The 20,526-nt window shown below is 37.2% G+C and overlaps 1 protein-coding gene across 4 annotated transcripts in view; it reads left to right on the top strand.

The window, feature by feature from the left end:
• LOC129274258 (sushi, von Willebrand factor type A, EGF and pentraxin domain-containing protein 1-like) overlaps positions 1-20,526 on the top strand; it is a 45,145-nt gene that overhangs the window by 22,623 nt on the left and 1,996 nt on the right. For all 4 annotated transcript variants that reach the window (XR_010295459.1, XR_010295460.1, XM_064108519.1 and 1 more), the window contains 17 exons: positions 3,552-3,717; positions 4,339-4,563; positions 5,757-5,945; positions 6,224-6,421; positions 7,214-7,349; positions 9,778-9,887; positions 10,918-11,115; positions 11,799-11,990; positions 12,285-12,485; positions 13,627-13,869; positions 14,422-14,610; positions 15,157-15,366; positions 15,717-15,965; positions 16,304-16,549; positions 17,165-17,365; positions 18,225-18,758; positions 20,177-20,338. Coding sequence is in view for 2 of the 4 variants with exons in the window: in XM_064108519.1 (XP_063964589.1) it covers positions 3,552-3,717; positions 4,339-4,563; positions 5,757-5,945; positions 6,224-6,421; positions 7,214-7,349; positions 9,778-9,887; positions 10,918-11,115; positions 11,799-11,990; positions 12,285-12,485; positions 13,627-13,869; positions 14,422-14,610; positions 15,157-15,366; positions 15,717-15,965; positions 16,304-16,549; positions 17,165-17,365; positions 18,225-18,758; positions 20,177-20,338 (3,649 nt within the window). In the remaining 2 variants the exon portion in view is untranslated. The remainder of the gene's footprint in view (positions 1-3,551; positions 3,718-4,338; positions 4,564-5,756; positions 5,946-6,223; positions 6,422-7,213; positions 7,350-9,777; positions 9,888-10,917; positions 11,116-11,798; positions 11,991-12,284; positions 12,486-13,626; positions 13,870-14,421; positions 14,611-15,156; positions 15,367-15,716; positions 15,966-16,303; positions 16,550-17,164; positions 17,366-18,224; positions 18,759-20,176; positions 20,339-20,526) is intronic.

The raw sequence follows: 20,526 nt of genomic DNA on the forward strand, positions 1-20,526 counted from the left end.
ATTATTATTATTATTATTATTATTATTATTATTATTATTATTATGTTTATGTTTATTTTATTAGCATAATTAATAAACATATTACGAACAAATGCAAGCAATAACGTAAGGAGAATCGTCGCGTAAATACCACGTTGGGAATAAGGTTTAACTGAATGATTAAACCCGAAGGTCTTCCATTCCAGTTCATGAAAATATCGCTATCGTACATTGTTGTTTAAATATGTTCATAAGCAGCCACGTACAAAGTCATTCATTGTAAAAACTTACGCAAAGAAATAAACATTTAAGGTTACTAGGAATCTATCCGACTTTATTGAATACAAAGAAAATCTTGTTATTTTTAATCAAATCAGCTACAAGTTACAATCCAATATCAGATTTCCTTTTTTTGTATTTCGATAAGCACCCTAGTACAAAATGATTAATTATCTTTTAAAATATGAGTATTTTATCCCACTTTATTGAAAATGCAATGAAGACGTGAAGTATGTCCTCTTACAAGAAACGAAAGAACGCGTCACCAACCATTTATAAACTTCTGTTTAACTTGGGAACAGCGTTATGAAACATCCTTGTATGATTATTCTTACGAATGTGCGTGTAGGAACGTGTAGTGGCGTAATATAAAAAAAAATGCCCAGAAACGTGCGCCAATCACCCATATCAATATCAACATCAGCGAATCAACCTTAAATGACATCATTTCAACTCAATTCGATTGATTTATTTTAACTCGATGGAAATGACTTATAAACATGTGAAAAAATTGGAAAATTACTTATTGGTAACTATGAAGACAATACATAGTAGAAAATTACAATACTGTAATACAGTATTGTAATTTTAAAAGCGGATTTCGAGTGTAGACTGGTAAAGAAAAAACAATCCTTAACAAAGTGTCAATAAAGTGTGTGCCTTTCTAGAAGAAGGGAAAAGAACTAGCGTGCATGGAGGGTCACAGAAAAACTACATGTGAAATTAGAGAGAATAAATATAGGGAAAAGGCAAACTCTGAAATTTAAGTCACGGTACTTAGTTGTTATTGAATGGGCACATGGTTAACAGAAATTCTTCACACTGACGCTAACAAATATTTAGGGATAAACTGTTCTTAATGGTCAAGTCCTCCCCAGAAAAAAATGTGATTATAATCAAAGGAGAAAAATCAAACAAGCATAACGCTACAAAATTGATGAAAATCGGATGTAAAATGAGATTTACGACAATTTAAAATTTCTCTTTAATATTTTTCACAAAACAGTTATATGTACATCTCATGTGACATGCAAATGAGAGAGTCGATGATGTCCCTCACTCACTATTTCTTTTGTTTTTTCATTGTTTGAATTATACGAAATCTTAATGTAGGGTTGAAGAAAATTATAAGTTTGGAGTTGAAAATAAATGAAGTTCTAAATCATCAAACTGCAAGGGGAATAAATGAAACAGACGCAAAATTAAGAACTTAAACCGATGGAGTCTGGTTGTACACTGTTCAATATCTGGGCTATTTTGCCTCAGCTTAACTTTGGATCACAGTATAATTTACATAAATATTTAAATTAGAAATAACAACCAATCAAACTAAAGAAAATGGAAGGATCGAACTAAAATGTAAGAACCCAATTCATAAGATAAATCAATAAGGAATGAGATGAGATGACAAAGATGTCTGGTGATTATGTAATAATGGAAGTAGAAACTAAGGAGTCAGGTGAGGGATGGAATGAGTGGAACACCTGAAGAGAGAATAGAAAAGGAATGAAGATGATAAAAGAGAAACAAAGGAAATGCATTCAGAGTAGAATGAATGAATGACAACTGAATATCATTAAACTCAAATAACTCAAATAAGTCCAGCCTGCAAGGGCAGTACTGAAAAGAAATGCAAATGAACTAAAGTCTAGACAGAACAGAATTGTAAAACACCTGAAGAAAACACAAGTCAAAGGAAATAAACAAAATAGGTAAATGACAAATTAACAATCCTACATTAATTTTACAGATTTGACAATAAGGACCAACTTGACTGAACCATAAAATGTTAAAACAATGGTAATTCTACATGTTCAGGGAGGAATAAAACATTTTTTCGTAGTATAACGGAAGAATGTTGGAAAACTTACATATTTCATATAATAAAATACAAAAGAAATAGTGAGTGAGTGATGTCATCAATCCCCTCATTTGCATACTGACCAGGATGTGAATGTAACTTTTGTGAAATAAAGCGAAACTTTAAAATGTCACAACTTTCTTATTCTACATCCGATTTTGATGAAATTTTTAGTGTTATTGTTGGATTCTTCTCTTTTTATTCAAATCAACTTTTCATTGGGGTAGGAAGGAGGAGAATTCCATAATTTTGGACCTGAATTCATTACAGTTTTACAATAGAAGTAGTACGTACAGATGGCATGTGGAAATCGAATTGAAGACGAGTTCGATGGGCTGACCGAACCTTGAAGAAGCAACCCCTTTAAAAAGCAGCTCTTCTAACATGTCCAAGCTTGACTTGAATGGGATGTGCTGCGACAAAAGGTTGTGGCGCAGACAGTTTTGTACGATAAGTACTCGATGACTGTCTTTATTTGCAGCATAAGTTTAACTCCCATATACGTGTTTGCTATGTCACCGACTATTCTGCTGGAATTTCCCTTTTCACTTTCAGGTACTGTACTGTATGCAGTTCCGTCGTGAATGCTGCTCTTAAACATTAAGTGTACTTTCTGTCTCCGATGCTTGGTTTGAATTTTCCCAATGTCATTTTCCAACTTGGCAACTCAATTTGCAAGTCAAAGATGGTGCCTTCTTTTTCTCCATGATTTTAAACAAGTTCAACAGCGAATCAATCATAGAGTCAATTGGGCTTCATGAATGAATTTCTTTTTTTTTTTAACTACTCGCCTTTTCAATAGTCAATACTTCTTTGACCAGCAGAGATTCTTTGTAATGTTTGTTGAAGGTGTTCCGGACACCATTGTGATCACACAGAGAATGCGAATGAAACCTATTATGCAGGATTAACAGTGATTAAATTCTAGGTGCAATACTAATCCTTTTATTAACTGGAGTATATGTTGGAAAGGTGAATGTCCAGTATGCTGTAGGCAAAACGTCACACGGATAACAGTATATTGGGACTATAAGTAGTTTTCATACAGGCAGAGTTTTTTTCCAGGCAGTGAAAGCAAGTATCTTAGTTGTGCTAGGTGTTCTTTACAATGAATTTAGTATAGGAGGGATACGATTCGCTTGTGTCCCTGTGGATCTTAACATCGTATCCGTCAGACATGACCACGATGGGTCTCAAACCTGGGACCTGTTAATCGGTTTGTAAGCGATGGCAGTGACTAAAACTTAAAACACGGTGGTCAGTGGCGTAACTACGGGGGGATGCCCCCATCAGCCTTATTCTTATCAGGTAAGAATATAAGCAATTTGAAATTTTGTTCGTGCCCCCAATGCCGTGACCCACGGTACGCCACTGATGGTGGTAGAAAGAATTAATAGAAGTGAAATTGGAATCTCATTTCTGCTTTCATCAGGCAACTGATGCTGGGGCAGAGATTGCAGCGCACTTAGCAAGAATAGATTCAATCCCAGTCTCCGTCCATCCAACAAGTCTTGTAGAGGGCGCTCATCGCATTGCGTACGATGTATCTGATCCTTCTGGAAATGGAGAGACTTGCTCGTTTGATGTCACGATACGAGGTATTCTTTATCTCATTCAGAATATTTAAAGGGGAAGAAAACGTAAATGATAAAATGAAAGGGTTCCGGATTTCATCCTAAACTTGGCAAGATTTTAATCTGTACACACTCTAAATATGTCAGGGAAATCGCGGAAAATTATATCCAAAATTGGTGACTCAGAAAATTCACTGGACGTTTATGACGTTCCATCCGGAAAAAAAGAGACTTTTACTAGAATATACAGATTGTTAGTAAAATATGTAAAACATGGTGTCTTTAAAGAGATCTAGTGCTATATTTGTGGAAACTAAAATGCATAATTGTCTATGGCAGTGTTCTTCTATTATTTATTTAGTAAATTTTGTTTTTAAATGGTGCATTAGCTACTAGTTTGTGTACAATCATATTTTGTGGTTTCTTTCTTTTAAAAAATAGTGATGGTGATGCAAGAGGCTAACGGCACTTGTATTATTTTTAACCACATCTTTAAAACATGTATGATACCCGTTTAATGGTATGGTACAACATAACCACTCCATGAATGCATAATCGGGGGGCAGAACCATTAGACTGAGACCACTACAATATATGTAACGGTAATGTTGTTTCAGATAAATTCCCAACCAATTTTCCTAACAGTGATCAGATGCCCCGGACTGCCCGTTCCCGATAGAGGCAGCGTCAATCTTAGATCTGGAGATGGGAACTGCGTAGGGGGCGCTGTGTATGGATCTACCTGTGCCTTTGTATGTGATACGGGATACCAACTGTCAACAGGGGGTGGTACATTCTCAAGGAACTGTCTGCGGATCAGTGAAAGCGACCATATTGGGTATTGGGATGCCCATCAACCAAGCTGTCTAAGTAAACCTCTGTACATATTTTGTTCCTTAAAAGTGGGTGCTACGTAATATTTTGTCCGAAGTGGGTATTTTATAAAGCTGTTGGTAAAGTTACTCTCGACATTAAGAAGATCGGATCATGTTACAGTTTGTTAAATCAGATTATATATTTTCATTAATTCCCATTGAGGCTTTACCCAGCATTTCTTTTTTTCATAACTGATTTGAATAATAGGAGACTCAGTACCACCATGTTACTACAACACGTGGGAAACGTCAGGTATCTCATTGAGCATGCATCAGCCGTTGTAAATTCATAACTTTGGGCGTAACATACAAAATATGCTGGGTTGAAGCCTGTCTTTACTTTTGGTAAATTCCAAATCCAATTCTCGATTATTGTATAGTAATTTGTATAATAATAATAATTTTCCGCATTTATATAACGCTTAACACATCGGAACGACGTCTCTACGCGCTTTACAGATATATTATTAACCCGGTCATCGGATCCTTGCATGCCCGCATACAATGTATGCACCTTCTCCACTCCCTGAGGAGCATTCCAACAAGAAATCCCAGACTCAATTACTAAGCATACTATATAGGCGTTCGCATCCTACCGGGTACCCATTTAACACCTGGGTGGAGAGTGGCAAATTGTGGATTGACGCCTTGCCAAAGGGCGCTAGGCCATGGTGGGATTCGAACACACGACCCTCTGATTACAAGGCGAGAGTCATAACCGATATACCACGGCACTTCCACCCTAAAATTATGATGTGGAGGATAAGAAAAGAATGAAAGAGGATAAATTTTGCTATTTTACATGAAAAATTATTTTGATGTGATGCCCGATCAAAGTTTAGTAGAGTTGTAGTAGTGAAGCCGGAATGTTCTGGGTCCCGTAACACAAAGATTAGCGATTGATCGTAGGCTTGATTTTCACGATTGATTGTACATTGTAGTCAATGGAATCAATCGTATATAGAAAAATGTTCTACGATCATTGCTAAGTTTTGTGTTACGGGCCCCTGGTCAGACAAAGCTTTGGGATGTAACCATTGTTATCTCATTGTACCTCCCCTCTCAAAGCTTTCTTTGATCAGAACACTCCGTCGTAAACATAAATGTTCCTTTCTGAAAAAAAAGTATCAGTTTCAGACGGGGAAGGGGAAAGTATGTCATTTATCTATTTCATTGCCCTTTTTTCAGTTAAGAATTGCACCGTTCCTGATGTTGTTAACGGATATAGTCCAGATTGTCCTGACAGAGCCGTTGGGTACGGCACCGACTGCGAGTTCAAGTGTAATCGCGGTTATACCTCTCCGAGCACCGTAAATTCGGCTAACCGCGGATGCAAAGCGGATACCTCCTGGAGCGGCGATGAATTTAATTGCAGTGGTAATATTTTTCAGACTCTTAATATAAAAAAATACTTTACATTAATAGAATGATTAAAGTGATGTGATAATAGTAATATTTATTTTAATCATAAAAGCTTTATAGAACTGCATGTGCTACTCTAACCAGAACAAACTAAATTAATACGAAAGATGACTGATGAGGTATTTTGAATAGTTTACACTCGTTATTTTATTCCAGAAAAGGTGATTGTGGTCTTGGTTTAGATTAGATTTGAAAATTAAATGCGGTTTATCATTCCTATGTTATTACTGCAGTTGTGATCACGTGTCCAGCCCAGCTGTCATTGGACTTTGGTCAGGTGATCCCGCCCGAATGCTCAACCCAAACAGAAGTGAGGTTTGATACCGAGTGCGAGTATTCTTGTGGGAGTGGCTTTCTTTTACACGGACCGAGTAACATCCTGTGCAATCCCGATGGATCATGGAACGACCAACGGAAGCCCTATTGCGAGGGTAACAATAGTCCAGATTGGACCTTGGTGTTTGGAAGTTCTCAAAGCTAACATAGAGGGCACATGACTCCCAATCTCTAATTCAGCGCAGGGGATTGGCGCTGAATTAGAGATTGGGAGTCATGTGCCCTCTATGTTAGCAAAGAGAACTTCCAAACACCAATGTCCAATCTGGACTAGGGTAACAATAGTATTGCTTCTCATTGGGGCAAACCGAGCGGCATATTCAAGGGTCCAAGGGGACTTGCCCATCCCCCTCTTCCCCTTCCCTATAGACCCATTGTTTGCACCGGGGTTTTTTATTTTGCAATTTGATTTGTCATATTTTTCTTCCATGGTGGTGACCTTTGAATTCTTCTTTGCTAATTTGGCAGATATTTGGACATCACTGCTCCCCTTGTCAGACCTGACTCCTCCCCTGGCCATGGCTAGCATGATGCTGTAGTCTTCAAAACACAGTGCAGCCCTATTGATAAGGGAGAAAAGGACAGGCGGAACAATCAAACGAATCGTTTTCATTCGGGACGATAGAGCAAAAATCTCACTTGCTTCTCATTCTCTCAATGTGCCCTGTCTGTATCATATTTTTCGTATTTTCTGCTTGAAAAATAAAATATATGCCAAGCCAATCAAAAACTAGAAATAGAATTTACAATTTTACGAATAATGTCGAGAACTTTTATCAGCCACGTACAATTGAGTGTTGATACTTTGTTAGTCCAGGGTATGTTTAACATTATCCTCAAGAATCATATATGAATTGAGTGTTAGAAATTCCCACTTCTGCTTACAGACATCCAGAATCCAGTATTTACTGAAACTTGTCCTGTTAATATCCCTGTGGATGCTGAGAGAGGAACTACGTATGCCAACGTTACCGTTGAATCTCCTGGCGCACAGGATAACTCTGGCACAGTGGACGTCTCTAGGTTGGTATCTAAGGTACTTCATTTAGTGGAAATATCTGCCTTTAGAGACTTTAATTCACAGCAAAATTTCAGGACAGGTTGCGAGAACGCCAAATACGAGAGTAGAAATCAGTGGCATGAAACTGATCAGCCAATCTTTTTCCCTCACCAGCATGCACCAACGCTCATCTTTTCCGTCATGTTTAGTGACTATGCTAGTTTGTCTGAACAAAGTCACGTAACTGCATTTTGTGATCAGTTTTGTTCCCTTCAACCCTTTTATAGTATTCAGCGTCCTCGGGAACTTTTCCGTGGTCTTAGATGAAATCCACATTAATTTTTTTAGCTTTACTTTTTCATTCCGTAAATAGTAAATTCATAATACAGAGAAATATGAAAGGTGAGTGGCTTATGATATCAATAAAACAATTGCCCTAGAGTGCCAAGGGGTTAAACGTCAGATTCTTAATATGCACACTCTCAACTGGAATTGCAGGTTAAAAAGATCCAGATAATACGCTCTACATTATTTTGTTTTCAAAACATGATTTACATTATATGCCCCCTTTCAATGCCTTCAATGATATTTAAATGACCTAAACGTGGGTTAAAATCCATATGTCTACCTGTGATTTTGCATTAGCTTCAATTTGATACCAAACATATGTTTAGTACCCTATATTACCACTTTCATATATGGGCAACTTGGCGGTCATGCCAAAATTTTGATTATATATACCCGACTACCTTGTTTGTTGACGCTTTTATTAAATAAATATGTCTTCAGATTTGTTTGTGCCTGGCTCCTTGGATGAAACATTAAAATCACTAAAAACAAATAACGTCATAGTTAACAGTCTCCTTTTTGGACTTCCGCAAAATCTCATCTCTCAGCTACAAAGAATACAGAACACTGCTGCTAGAATTGTCAATAAAGTCCCTCGAAAACAGGATATATCCAAATCACTCAAGCAACTGCACTGGCTACCAGTAGAGAAGCGTATCATCTTCAAAATCCTCGTCATAACATTCAAGAGCATCCAAGGAAAGTCCCCCTCATACATCGCGATCACTTCGGTCATCCAACAAGAACCTTTTAGCTGTTCCCAGTGTAACCTCCAACACCCATGGCGACAGAGCCTTTTCAGTTGTGGCTCCTACACTCTGGAACTCACTTCCTCTTAGCTTAAGATCCCATTCTTCTCTAAGTTCCTTTGAAGTAGCACTTAAGACATATCTCTTCCGTAAATAGTATGATTTGTAGGGGAAGGCGGGGTAAGTTGTGACACTTTTTGCATTTTGCATGATAGAATTGATATGACTAATAATATTGTAGAAATAAGTACCTTGCCTTTAAATATGATTCTTGGGAAATCTTTTTCACCTATATACAACTTTCTACCCCCACACTGAAAGTCGTTGTGACCTTTGAAAAAAACGATGTCAAGTGGCACAACTTGCCCCATCTGTGGGGTAAGTTGTGCCACCTTTGAGGGTAAGTTGAGCCACAAAAACTATGTTCAAAATGTATGCGGGAAGAACCAGCATGTCAATTTTTTTATTCAAAGTCTTTTCACTTGCTAATTCTCTAAAAATACTAACATTCTCTAAAAGTAAAAGAACTGTCATGTGAAATTGCTCTTTTCTGCCTGAATATCGATGGCTTTTTAAGGTTTGATTGTGTTTTTATTTACATTACCATAAGAATTACCATGGCTCAACTTGCCCCATGTTTGCTGGCTCAACTTACCCCAGTCCGAACTTAATGCGATAATTTTGCATCCACACATTTCTTATGTATCCATCATGTAAAAGACTGTGACAAGAATGAAGATCCATACCTGGACTTACAATGTTGGTCTTATGCTTTATTATATGTAAAGAAGTGTGTGTGTAAAAAACACTTATCTATTTCACACCCTTTTTTACTTTTTTGACTGAAATTTGTATTTTTCCCTCTAAAAAAAGTACTTTTTGTTTCAAAGTTGAAAATAATGTGGTGGGGTTAAGGGTTATGTAATGGCTCATCAATACATGACACCACCATAATGTCTGACTCATTCATTATTGGCCTGGGGGCGGTGGCTCAACTTGCCCCTATGCTCAACTTACCCCGCCTTCCCCTACAGTTAATATGCCCGAAGTTAAGTTAGTATTTTAAATATGTAAGGTAGTTACATTGGATGTTTAGTTATGTAAGGTAGTTAAGTAAGTTTAGTTTATTAAGTTAAGTAGTTAGGTTTTGTGATGTAAAGCGCTTAGAGAAATTTTGTTAGGCGCTATATAAGTATTGAATTATTATTATTATTATAGTTATATATGCGACCAGGCTTATAGAAGTGGACATCGCTGTAAGTGACCAAAACCAATGAATTGCCCAATGTCCATTTCATTTTCTAAAACGCGTCATCCTAGTCAAAACTCCCTGATATTCCTTTACTAAATCCAGAATCGGCTTGAGCGAAACCATTTTTCATGAGGGCTCAACTTCCGTTTCCTTTCTTGCGACAGACGCTACCGGGAATGAGGCAAGATGTGACGTCATCGTGTCAGTCAAAGGTAAGTTTTTGTGTTTTCTTGTTTTCTTTTTTTTTTTTCAATTCCCAACGATTACGTCAATGACTTGTGCATTTTCCTTGACTGATTCCAGAAAATTTTCATAACTTACGATTTATGGCCATACGACGGTCAGCTTAAGCATCTGAATACTCTTTTAAATGAACTTAGACTCATACACCAGTACACGAACGTAGTATCGGCGAACGGTTGATAATCGATCCCTTTGAAAATGGAGAGACTTGCTCGGATAATGTCACTCCGCTGAATATTCTCAACTTAAGACCGGCGCACCACTATGCGATTCAATGCGATCGAATTTCAAGAAAATTGTAATAATATTTTATATGAAAATTCCAACCAATAAAATCTTAGCGAACAGGGCTCAGAATAGTAGCAGGACTACTGAAATCGAAATTCAGTTAGAGCCTCCATGTATGAATAAAAGCAAATTCAATTCCAAATCGTGATGACGGCACCATCGGCTGCAACTTGAAGCCGATTTGGACTTTACTCTGACCACAGGGCTTGCCGCAAAACAAAATTATTATTTTTGTTAGTCCTAACATTATGCCGAACTTCAAACTAATTTTACATCTCGAAAGTTTCATTTTTAATGCAAAATGCGATTTTTTAAAAACTCGCGTCGCATCGGATCGCAAAGTGTGTGCTGGGCTTTAGTATGTGAAAAAATGAAGAGTTACTTTGTACGCAGTCATACCACACATTGTACGATTATACACGACGATGTACTTGATGTACATGTATACTTCGGAAAGTGGAGTAAAATGCATCATGAGTACATGATTGAGACCTTTGCCCTGTCGACAATGCAGTGGAGATGTTCTATGTTCAAAAGTTATGTTAGAACCTACAAAGAAGATTATTTATATGTATCATTTTGAAATATTTGCACAAACAAATTACTGGATAATCCATTGGTCTATTGAAAAACAGAATCCTATATGATAAAAAATTCTCTACAAAATTGAGCCGTCAGGAAGATTAAGTTCTTGTGTTTTCTTTGTTTTAGTCTACAGGTGCCCGGTCCCAACTCCACCGGTAGATGGAAGTCCTCAAAACTGTTCTCACCTATTCTACGGAAGCAAATGTACTTTTGTTTGTGACGTTGGTCATGAGCTGATAGGAAGTGATACTTTGACCTGCGAATTGACCCAAGGGATAGCGGGAACGACTGCAATATGGGACAAACCAATACCGACTTGCCAAAGTAATTTGCACTCTGTTGTCAGTGTACATTTTGTACAGTCGCATGAAAAACTGCTGGCCGGAAGTTGATAGAATGATACTCTTTCATGATCGTACATCATCTGTCAGTTCCTCCCATAACATGACCATCTATGTGATCCTGATGAGTATCACAGTAATGAAATAATTTCAATAATACATTCTTCATACAGATTTTTGGGGTGTTTATTTTTCTTCTTGCTGTAAGGAATTACGTTGATATAAATCGATGGCATTATCTTAACGTTACCCCCACCTTGTGCTCGCACAAAAGAACACGCACGAAAGGTGTGTTCTGTGTTTATAGAGCAACCTTGAGTGTTGGCCGATCTCGTTCTTTGAGCGGACGCAAAATTTGCATTAACAATTTAAAGATTATGCGCTATTTTCTTATCTCGATACAGAACGGCTCTTCTTGACTTCTTGTATACTTTGTTATTGTGCTCCGTGTATTGCGGTAACCGTCCTGTAAGGAAATTTCCTCTCTTATTTGTTCTTCAAATTATCAAATTTGTATGTTTATATATATATATATATATATATATATATATATGTATATATATATTTATATATTATTTATTTATTTATAACTATGTTGCCACATTGGTTTTACTAGATTAATTTACAATATCACATTCATGTTATTTTCCTCTTATCAAATGACAGTTCGAACTTGTCACGGTATTCGGGTACCACCACCAGCCATAAAATCAGGATGTTACAACGATCCCCCACTAACAGAGGACTACGGAACCACCTGTTCCTTCACATGCCCCTATGGTTACCAGGGTCTGGGAGAGGACGTGACGTCATGTGACGAAAATGGACAATGGACCAGCACCAATTTCTCCTGCGAACGTGAGCGGCTTTACTCTAGCTTTGCACTATGATTGTCGAGCAGACCAATGTTACAGTAGAAAAACAAGATTGGCAGAACTAAAGTCTAAATTCTAATATATTTCTAATTTAAGATCCCTGAAGTGTGTGCTATATAGTTAAAATTTGATTACTTACACATTTATTTTCATTTATATTTATATATTTATATTCATGCTAAATCATATATGAATTCAAATGGAAATAGTAATAATCAGTAAAATGTATATAAAAAAACAGGTTTATATGTTGACTTTCTTTCCCTTGATCAACCAGGCACCCCTTGCCCACCATTAGACCTAGAACCCGGGATAGATGTCACTCCAAGCTCCTGCGCTTCGGGGCCAAGATTCGGAGATACTTGCACCCTCCATTGTTCCCGGTCAGGTTTTCAGATCTATCCTCAAGACTCTGTCAGTGTCACGTGCTCAGGCAATGGAAGATGGACCAAGAATATTATATCAACTACTTGCAAAGGTAATTTTACAAACATTTCTTTTTAACGGAACTTGATACAGGAATTGAGAATGCCATCGTACTCATATAAATATCATATCAAGTGTTACTGCTCCAAATCTGGCAGTCTGGGCGGTCCGTATCCTGAAGTCGAGTTTAACATGGACCATGGTCTATCATCTGCTAAATTTATGGGAGCAGAAAATATGAAAACCTTGTTTACATTTCGAACGTTTTTTTTTTTTGGGGGGGGGGGGTTTGTGGTTGACTGTGTTTCTTAATTCACGATTTAATGGTGAAGAAAACTATGTTAACTAACGTTATGACAGATTTGAGTTTCAAAATTGTTCAGGTTTGTTTCACATTCTGATTTCTATATTTGAACCACATCTTTAGACGAAAGGGTATATTCGAATTGAGTTCGGCTGATGAAGCTAGTGTTTAGTCTTCTCCTTTATTTAGATATTTTCATCAACAAGAAGCAATATTAGTTTCTGCACTAGTTATTTTTATACTTCATACACTGTAAAAACTTTGGTGTTAAAACTGACACCAGTTGGTGTTGATAGAGGACTACACCCTGAGGTGTTAAACTTACACCCTAGAGATTGAACATAGCACCAAAGAATGTAACCAAAGGTGTTGTAATGACACATATAGGTGTTAAACTGACACTGTCAACTTGACACCGGTGTAAAATAACAGGTGTGGTCCTCTATCATGTCTATGTACACCGGTTAACACCACAGTTTTTGCTGTGTACCCATTTGTTGGCCAATCGTGCTTCTATTTAAAATTTCTTACAGATAGCTACACAGGATTCAATGTAATTGTGTGAAATTCATAAGATTGTCATTATTGTTAAAATAAAATTACTAGAAATTTTCATTTTTACCTGGTATTTTGAACATATATGAACTTGATGAACATAAAAGCATATTCAGGCAAACCTTGAAACGAAGTGCCATGCAATATGTAACTGTAGTAAATCACCCTCTTAACTAAAAAATAAATTAAAGTGCATGGTAAACATCCATATACTATCGATGGATTCCCTCAAGAAGTATAGAAGTATTTAGTAAAGTTCCTACATTATCTGATACCTTGGTCTTAAGGAGTACTGGAAATAAAATTATATAATTTCGTTCATGTATTTCGACAGATGAAGAGTCACCCGTCTTTACGGAGTGTCCAGAAGACTTTATCGTTCACCCTGGTCGAAGTTCCACCACAGCCTTTGTCTCGTGGACAGTAGCAGCCTCAGACAATGATTTCGTTGGTCCATCAGTATCATGTGACCATCCATCGAATGTCAGTATGCACGTTGGTCAGCATCACGTGACCTGTGTAGCCTCGGATAGAAGTGGGAATATCGAACACTGTTCATTCATTGTCAACGTCGAAGGTTAGCATTTTTTTAAAACAAAGATACTAATGGTGCCCCCAAGTAACGTAAAACATACATATCTCAAAACCTTGATTTTACATAAACATGATGTTTTTGTTTCATTTACTGTTTATGGAAGAAAATAATGAAGTAGATATTTTAACCACTCGTTTCGTAAATATAATGGGTTATTAAACAGATCTAATCTATGCAATAATTGTATTATTACTTTAATCATCCCCGTCTGGTTCAAGAACTTTACACACTTTAAAGATTAACTCATTGATCTTGTTAAACGAACAAATGATTCACATGCTTAATCCATGTAAACATAATTACTTTTGTGGAATTGACAAGAATTGTTGCCTCTCGAGCTATTCATAAATGGAATTGGGCTCGTTCAGATGTGGTAACAACAAACGTTATGTTCGGAATATGCTTGTAAATAATAACAATTTTCTAAGTTTATTTATTACGATGTCTATTCTTAATAAATATAATCCACATTTCTTTAAACATTCAAGTACATCAACTAATTATCAATACGTTCTGCATGTATACCATATACAGTTCTGCGTTGTGAGGCTTTGGTTCCGCCTCTCAATGGCTTGCTTGAGGATTCATGCAACACTGAATACGGTTCCTCGTGCCAAGTGACTTGCAATCCAGGCTATCACTTGAATGGTTCGGGTTTGGCTTCATGTGAATACAACGGCTCAGTAACCTATTGGATGTGGGCAAAAGAACCGCAATGTGAAGGTTGTATATATGAAAGCTTATTTGTAGGAGTTTTCCGATTTCCGATGGAGAGTGTTTGCTTCCATACATATTTAGACCTCTTGCAAAAATACAGTGATTGCATAACAGAAAGCTATTACGGAATATGTTTGCTGAAATTTTAAATCCATTCAATGCAGAATGCTGAATATTAATATAACAAGGAGAAATATTCATGCCTAATAACTTTCAAGAGAAAATCAATAATTTAAGTTTTGTGAGATGCACGTTCATATAACGTAGTAATGAAGTAAAATAGGGACAAATACTTTGGGGATTAACCAAAATTTAAGAGAGGCTTTAAATCACTGAACTGCATATCGATTGTGTCATTAGGAAACGAATATTGTAAAGATTCTGGAAGATTAACTCTCAATCAGGTCATTCAGCTCTAATTAAAACACCACTTACTTATACTTTGCTATGAATTAAGAAGTAAGTAAAGTAGCCATAGTAGTAGTAATACAATACATGCACCAAGCTTCCAAAGACATTCATAGAAGTCCCATTTTCCATGACATCCTACAGCGAACTGGTGCCCTTCTGTCCCGTTACCCGCCGCCATGGTCGAGGTATATCCAGAAGCCTGCTCTCAAGATTCCAGGGTTGCAATTGATACTGTCTGTGCCTTCTTTTGTACAAGTGGTCTAAGTCTGGTCGGTAATTTCTCTACTGTGACGTGTCTCCTAGATGGACGATGGGATCGTGAAGTCGAATTAGGATCGATGACATGCCAGGGTAAGTCTACAGACCAGTTCGTAATTGGATTCTGCGCATAGGCAGAAAAGGGTCAATTTAGAAAAAACAGGTTCTGTTTTCAGTAAATTTCAGCTTAGGTTTACTCTTGTTCTCTGAAATAGTGTAATACAGCAGCTTTAGCTTCTTTGATGCACCAAATTATGGAAATATATTTTGTGCGCTTGTGCAAAACAGCTGCTCACTGTCTTGTGCATGCTCATTGCTTCACCCATCTAAAACTGCATCAAAGATGTTGCCACTTTTGGGGGTTGAATGCCCCCCCCCCCCTGCCGACCAGTGGCTCCAACCCTGTTCCTTACCTTATTATTATGGTATTCCTTTTCTTTCAGATGAATTATCTCCGGTCATCACATCATGTCCGGAACTTGTCCGCGTTAATCGCACAGAATTCTGGGGCGTCGAAGTAACCTTTGACCTTCCTAGCGCCCAGGACAACGTCGATCCGCACTTGGAGGTGATGACGGACCCACTGGCGTTGGGGTCACCCATCAATGTTACTGTTGATAGTGTATTTCGATACACTTTTGTCGATGACTCTGAAAATAAAGCCTCGTGTGTCTTCGACGTCATTATTGAAGGTAAAGTGTAAGGTATTCCTTGTGACTTTCAGGATCTCTAACTGTCCAATTACTGATGAGAATATTAATATGCAACATTTTTGTAGCACTTGTCCTAATATAATGTTTATAAGCGCTGCGCAATACCACAGCTTTAGCACGGCTAACCAAATACTTGATAATGGGACATTGGGTCTTGTCATGCAGGTTCTTCACGTTTTAGAATAAAGAAGAGTAATGAGAACATTAGTATGCATGATTGTCTGGAAGATCAGGTAAAGCTGAAGTACTTACCCTGCAAAAAAAAGAGTTATTCAATTCAACAATTTATTGTTCGTCTTTATTATATTCCCTATCAGATTTGGTGAAACCGATCTTCCTTTACTGTCCTCCCGACCAGAATATAACAACCAGTCAGCAGATGACGATGGCCACATGGGATGAACCCATAGTTGAAGACATTCCAGGGGATGACGTATTAGTCACGTGTAACTACGAGACCAATCAGGTGGAGCTACCATGGGGAGAGAATGAAATCGTATATCGAGCTACAAACCTCAAGAATGGCTTCCAAAATGAGTGCAAATTCACTGTGAATATTGAACGTAAGTTCCTTAGTCTTTGTACGTTCGGAATTTCATGATTTGTAGTAAATCTGATTTTTTTTTTAGTTACCGTTCAAATGAAACAATTCCATTCATATTTATCATGTTCATTTTTCTTGATGATTCATTTGGTGATACAGCTGTAATCCTTGATACACAGCCTCACCATTGTAATTAATATCACTAACAAACTTCTGATAGAGTTCTAGAATCTCCTAGGTTTACTAACATAAATGTGTTGATGTTTCAAATGCTTTTAAGCCTTCATAACCCACGTACTTGTATTGGCACCAAAATGAGTAGGAATGTACAGTGCGGGATTTACCTGCGGCAGATCAAGGATTCAATACATACATAGGATTGTACTTGAAATTTCCCTGTACTTTGTCAGTTAAACGGAATGATGCTAGCGGGTATCAATTTCCAAAAAACGATTATGACACGTTTGAATTCTTTGAAATCATTTAAAGATGAAATTTTAAAGTGATTCGAAAGATTTCTTTCATCTGTTCATCGGAATACAGTAAATGAAAATGGAAATGGGCATTTGTGCCATCGAAATATCATTTGAACAATATATTAACGGAGCTTTTGTGCTTGTTATATATTTACTAGCTGTTCCATGCACAGAACTTCACACACCCATGCATGGAGCTCTGTCTTGTGACGATTGGATGTTTAGAAGATACTGCAGTGTGTCGTGCGAGGATTCGTACGACATACCTCGAACCAGCTCCATTCACCAACCTACAAAGTTGTATGTCTGCGGGGCGTCTGGGCTATGGAGTCCACACGCGTACGTTGCTGATTGTTCGGGTGAGTGCCACCCTAACCTCCCCTTCCACACACGCCCTCACTCACCCTCTCTCATGCACTGCACGCACACACCCTATCATAAAAAACATAATTACTGGGACTAAATATATCTGCAGTCTTCATGGTCCGGCATGCTAGAAATATAAGAGTCAGAACGAGTTGAGGAGTTAAATTAACATCTGAAATCTGAAATGGTAACAGTAAAATAATCAGTGTTTGTTTGTTTGTATAAATAAAAAAAATCACTTTACATTTCAGGTAGAAACAATTGAATTGATAGTAATTTGCAAAATAAGTACGACGGCGTTTTCACTGGCATAATCCACTTGTGTGTTATTGTGTATTTTAGCATATCCCTATTCGGTTTTCGACGAGTTTCTCAATTAGTTTTAGTTATTCCACAATGTTTAGCGTGCTAAAACCATTTTGATATAGCAACTTTGATTTTAAAGACTTTCCCCTCAACATAATTGCGACTAATAGGGGATTTGCTATGATGCAAAACACATCTTTGAATAATGTTCTGCAAATAGATGTTAAGGTGCACGCGTACCATATGCGTTTACAATACTTTCGGAAATCGACCAAAAAGACTAAACATAATTGTTATCATGGGCTATTAGGCCCTAGCTTGAAATTTGAGTCTTTTAAAATTAAACTGTCCATGCTTAATAAATTGCTTGAATCTAGTTATGTCAGTAGCTTTTGTTAATATATTTGTAAGTATAATGATATATTTATCTGAAAAGGGAGCTTATTCCAACACGTGAATCCTTAAAAAAACTCTATCGGTGTGGGAAAATCAATTTAACCCCTTTATAACCTCAATATAACAATTTGATATGTATTTCTGTCATAGAAACTCGTGACCCGCGACGTAGTTACTTGCCATCAGCATTACAGTATTATACGGGAAACTGTGAAACTCCAACGACTTCAGATGATATCGCCCAGGCTTTCATTAACATTCTCCGCGGGTCGATGTTCAGGGACGCCTGCGACCAGGAAGCCGACTGCTTGGTCGAAAACGTGGTCGTTTGGTGTGGTGATGACGTCGCAGCCCATGACATGCTACAACAGAATCAGAAAATCACGCGGCGGAGGAAGCGACAAACAAATCGGGCGATAAACAACAACCTTGAGGTACTCCCGCAGATTAAACCCGGACATGGTAACACGACGATTATCTATCTGGATCTCGCAATGATGATCAAATCTGGAAAGGCTGAGTTCTCTGGCTTAGATCATGAAGATGTGTTGTTGTCCATGGCACACGGCGTCAAGGAAGAATTCAGCTTACTGCATAATCTCACATCGCTGTCCATGATGTCAGGATCCTCGCTCATCCAATGCGAAGATGGTTACATCGCCGATCATGATTCGTTCAAATGTGGTATGTCTTTAGCATCTGTTTTTACTCTTTCATTTTGCTGGTAGAAAGTTCTGCAAAACTCGTGTATTCTGCTACAGCAATGGCTGTATTGCATTTTGGTTAACATGGTTCTTGCATTAGTATGTTCAAACAATCCTCTCTGATCCCTTTCGAGTTAAACCAAAAGAATGATATTCGTGTACTTTATTACAGGGTAAACCTTTTTTTGTCACATCATGGGCACTGACGAAGAGTGTGACTTTATATTACCTTTCATTTTTGAGAGCTATGCTCCTTTTAAAATCTACGATTTTATTTCTACGGCATTTACTAAACCTTTTGTGATTATATATATATATATATATATATATATATATATATATATATATATATATATATATATATATATATATATATATATAATATGTGTGGGTGGATGGGTGTGTGGGTGGATGGGTGTGTGTGTGCAATAAGACAAAGAAGATGTACATGTACATTAAATGAAGATAATCATATAAGCAGGTTGGGTATGGAGGAGGCTGTGAAAAAACAGAACTTGTAGAATGCACCCTCCTATTAATATATTCGTATAAATGATGTAAACCCAAAAACAGAAGTGCAACATGATGACAACTTTAGCATAAACCAGTTAAAAGAATATTTTTTTTTATAAGACAATATTAAGATAGTGTTGACAATGGGAGAGATACAATACATTATTTATGAAAAAAAGTTACCATAGAGCGAAGTGAGCATGCGAAGCAAGCAAGCAATCAATTAAATTCGGCACCATCCTTTGTTCGCCATAAGATTTTAATCAGTTAAATGGGTCCATGCCAAAACGTTTGTATGGTGACTGATGTACATGTATAATAAAGTTTGTTGAAAACTGCATTACAATGGCGGTTTTTTATATAAGATTTTTGAGAAGAAATTGAAATCCTTAACCCACCCCCCCCCCTTGATCACGAGTGATTGACAACGTAAATATTTTGGTATTATTGATGGAATATATTTTGAAATTATGAAACATTATTGCCCCTCCCCACCCCCCCCCCCCCCCCCCCCCGCCTTCGCTGAATCCTCTTCCTGGATTTCAGGAACATTTGAATATGAATTTAATCTTATTATCGTTTTACTACTTTGGTCTGTAATTTTAGTAATCTATCCTCGTTAATGTCTTTTTTTTTCTTGTCAATGCTGAACTGCCCTGTGTATTTTGCATTCGTTTATCATATTTTGCCTGTTTATATTTGGTTTACTTCAAAATTGAAATGAAACCCTGAGTCGATCATTGCAATATCTTGCAAATAAGTAAGACGGTGATACACTACGCTTCGTCTCCATGTTCAGATGTTATAGATTTGGTCCACTTTCCTAATTCGCCTTTTTTCCAATATCGAATACTTAAGTAATTACATCCAAACGTCTCTCAACAGTTGCCTGTACCACGGGTCATTTTTATGACCGGTCTGTGTCTGAATGCATCCCTTGTTTCCATGGTTACTATCAAGATAAACAAGCGCAGGTCACGTGTAAAAAATGTGCTGTTGGCCAATCAACGGAGACAAAAGGAAGTCAGTCTATTGACCATTGTAAAGGTAAGAACGATTAAAATTGAAATGTTCGCCTTGATGTTAAGTTTATTTTGGTAAAATAAAAAAAACATATCTATTCATAAATCGTTAGTAAGTTTTCATTTTGTGACGTCAAATGTGAGCACCTCCCCACGATTTTGAATCCCACAAAATATTGTTTGATATTGAAAATTATTTTACTTGTCCATTAT

Source organism: Lytechinus pictus, chromosome 13, assembly GCF_037042905.1.
Source record: "Lytechinus pictus isolate F3 Inbred chromosome 13, Lp3.0, whole genome shotgun sequence".
NCBI classification, from domain to species: domain Eukaryota; kingdom Metazoa; phylum Echinodermata; class Echinoidea; order Temnopleuroida; family Toxopneustidae; genus Lytechinus; species Lytechinus pictus.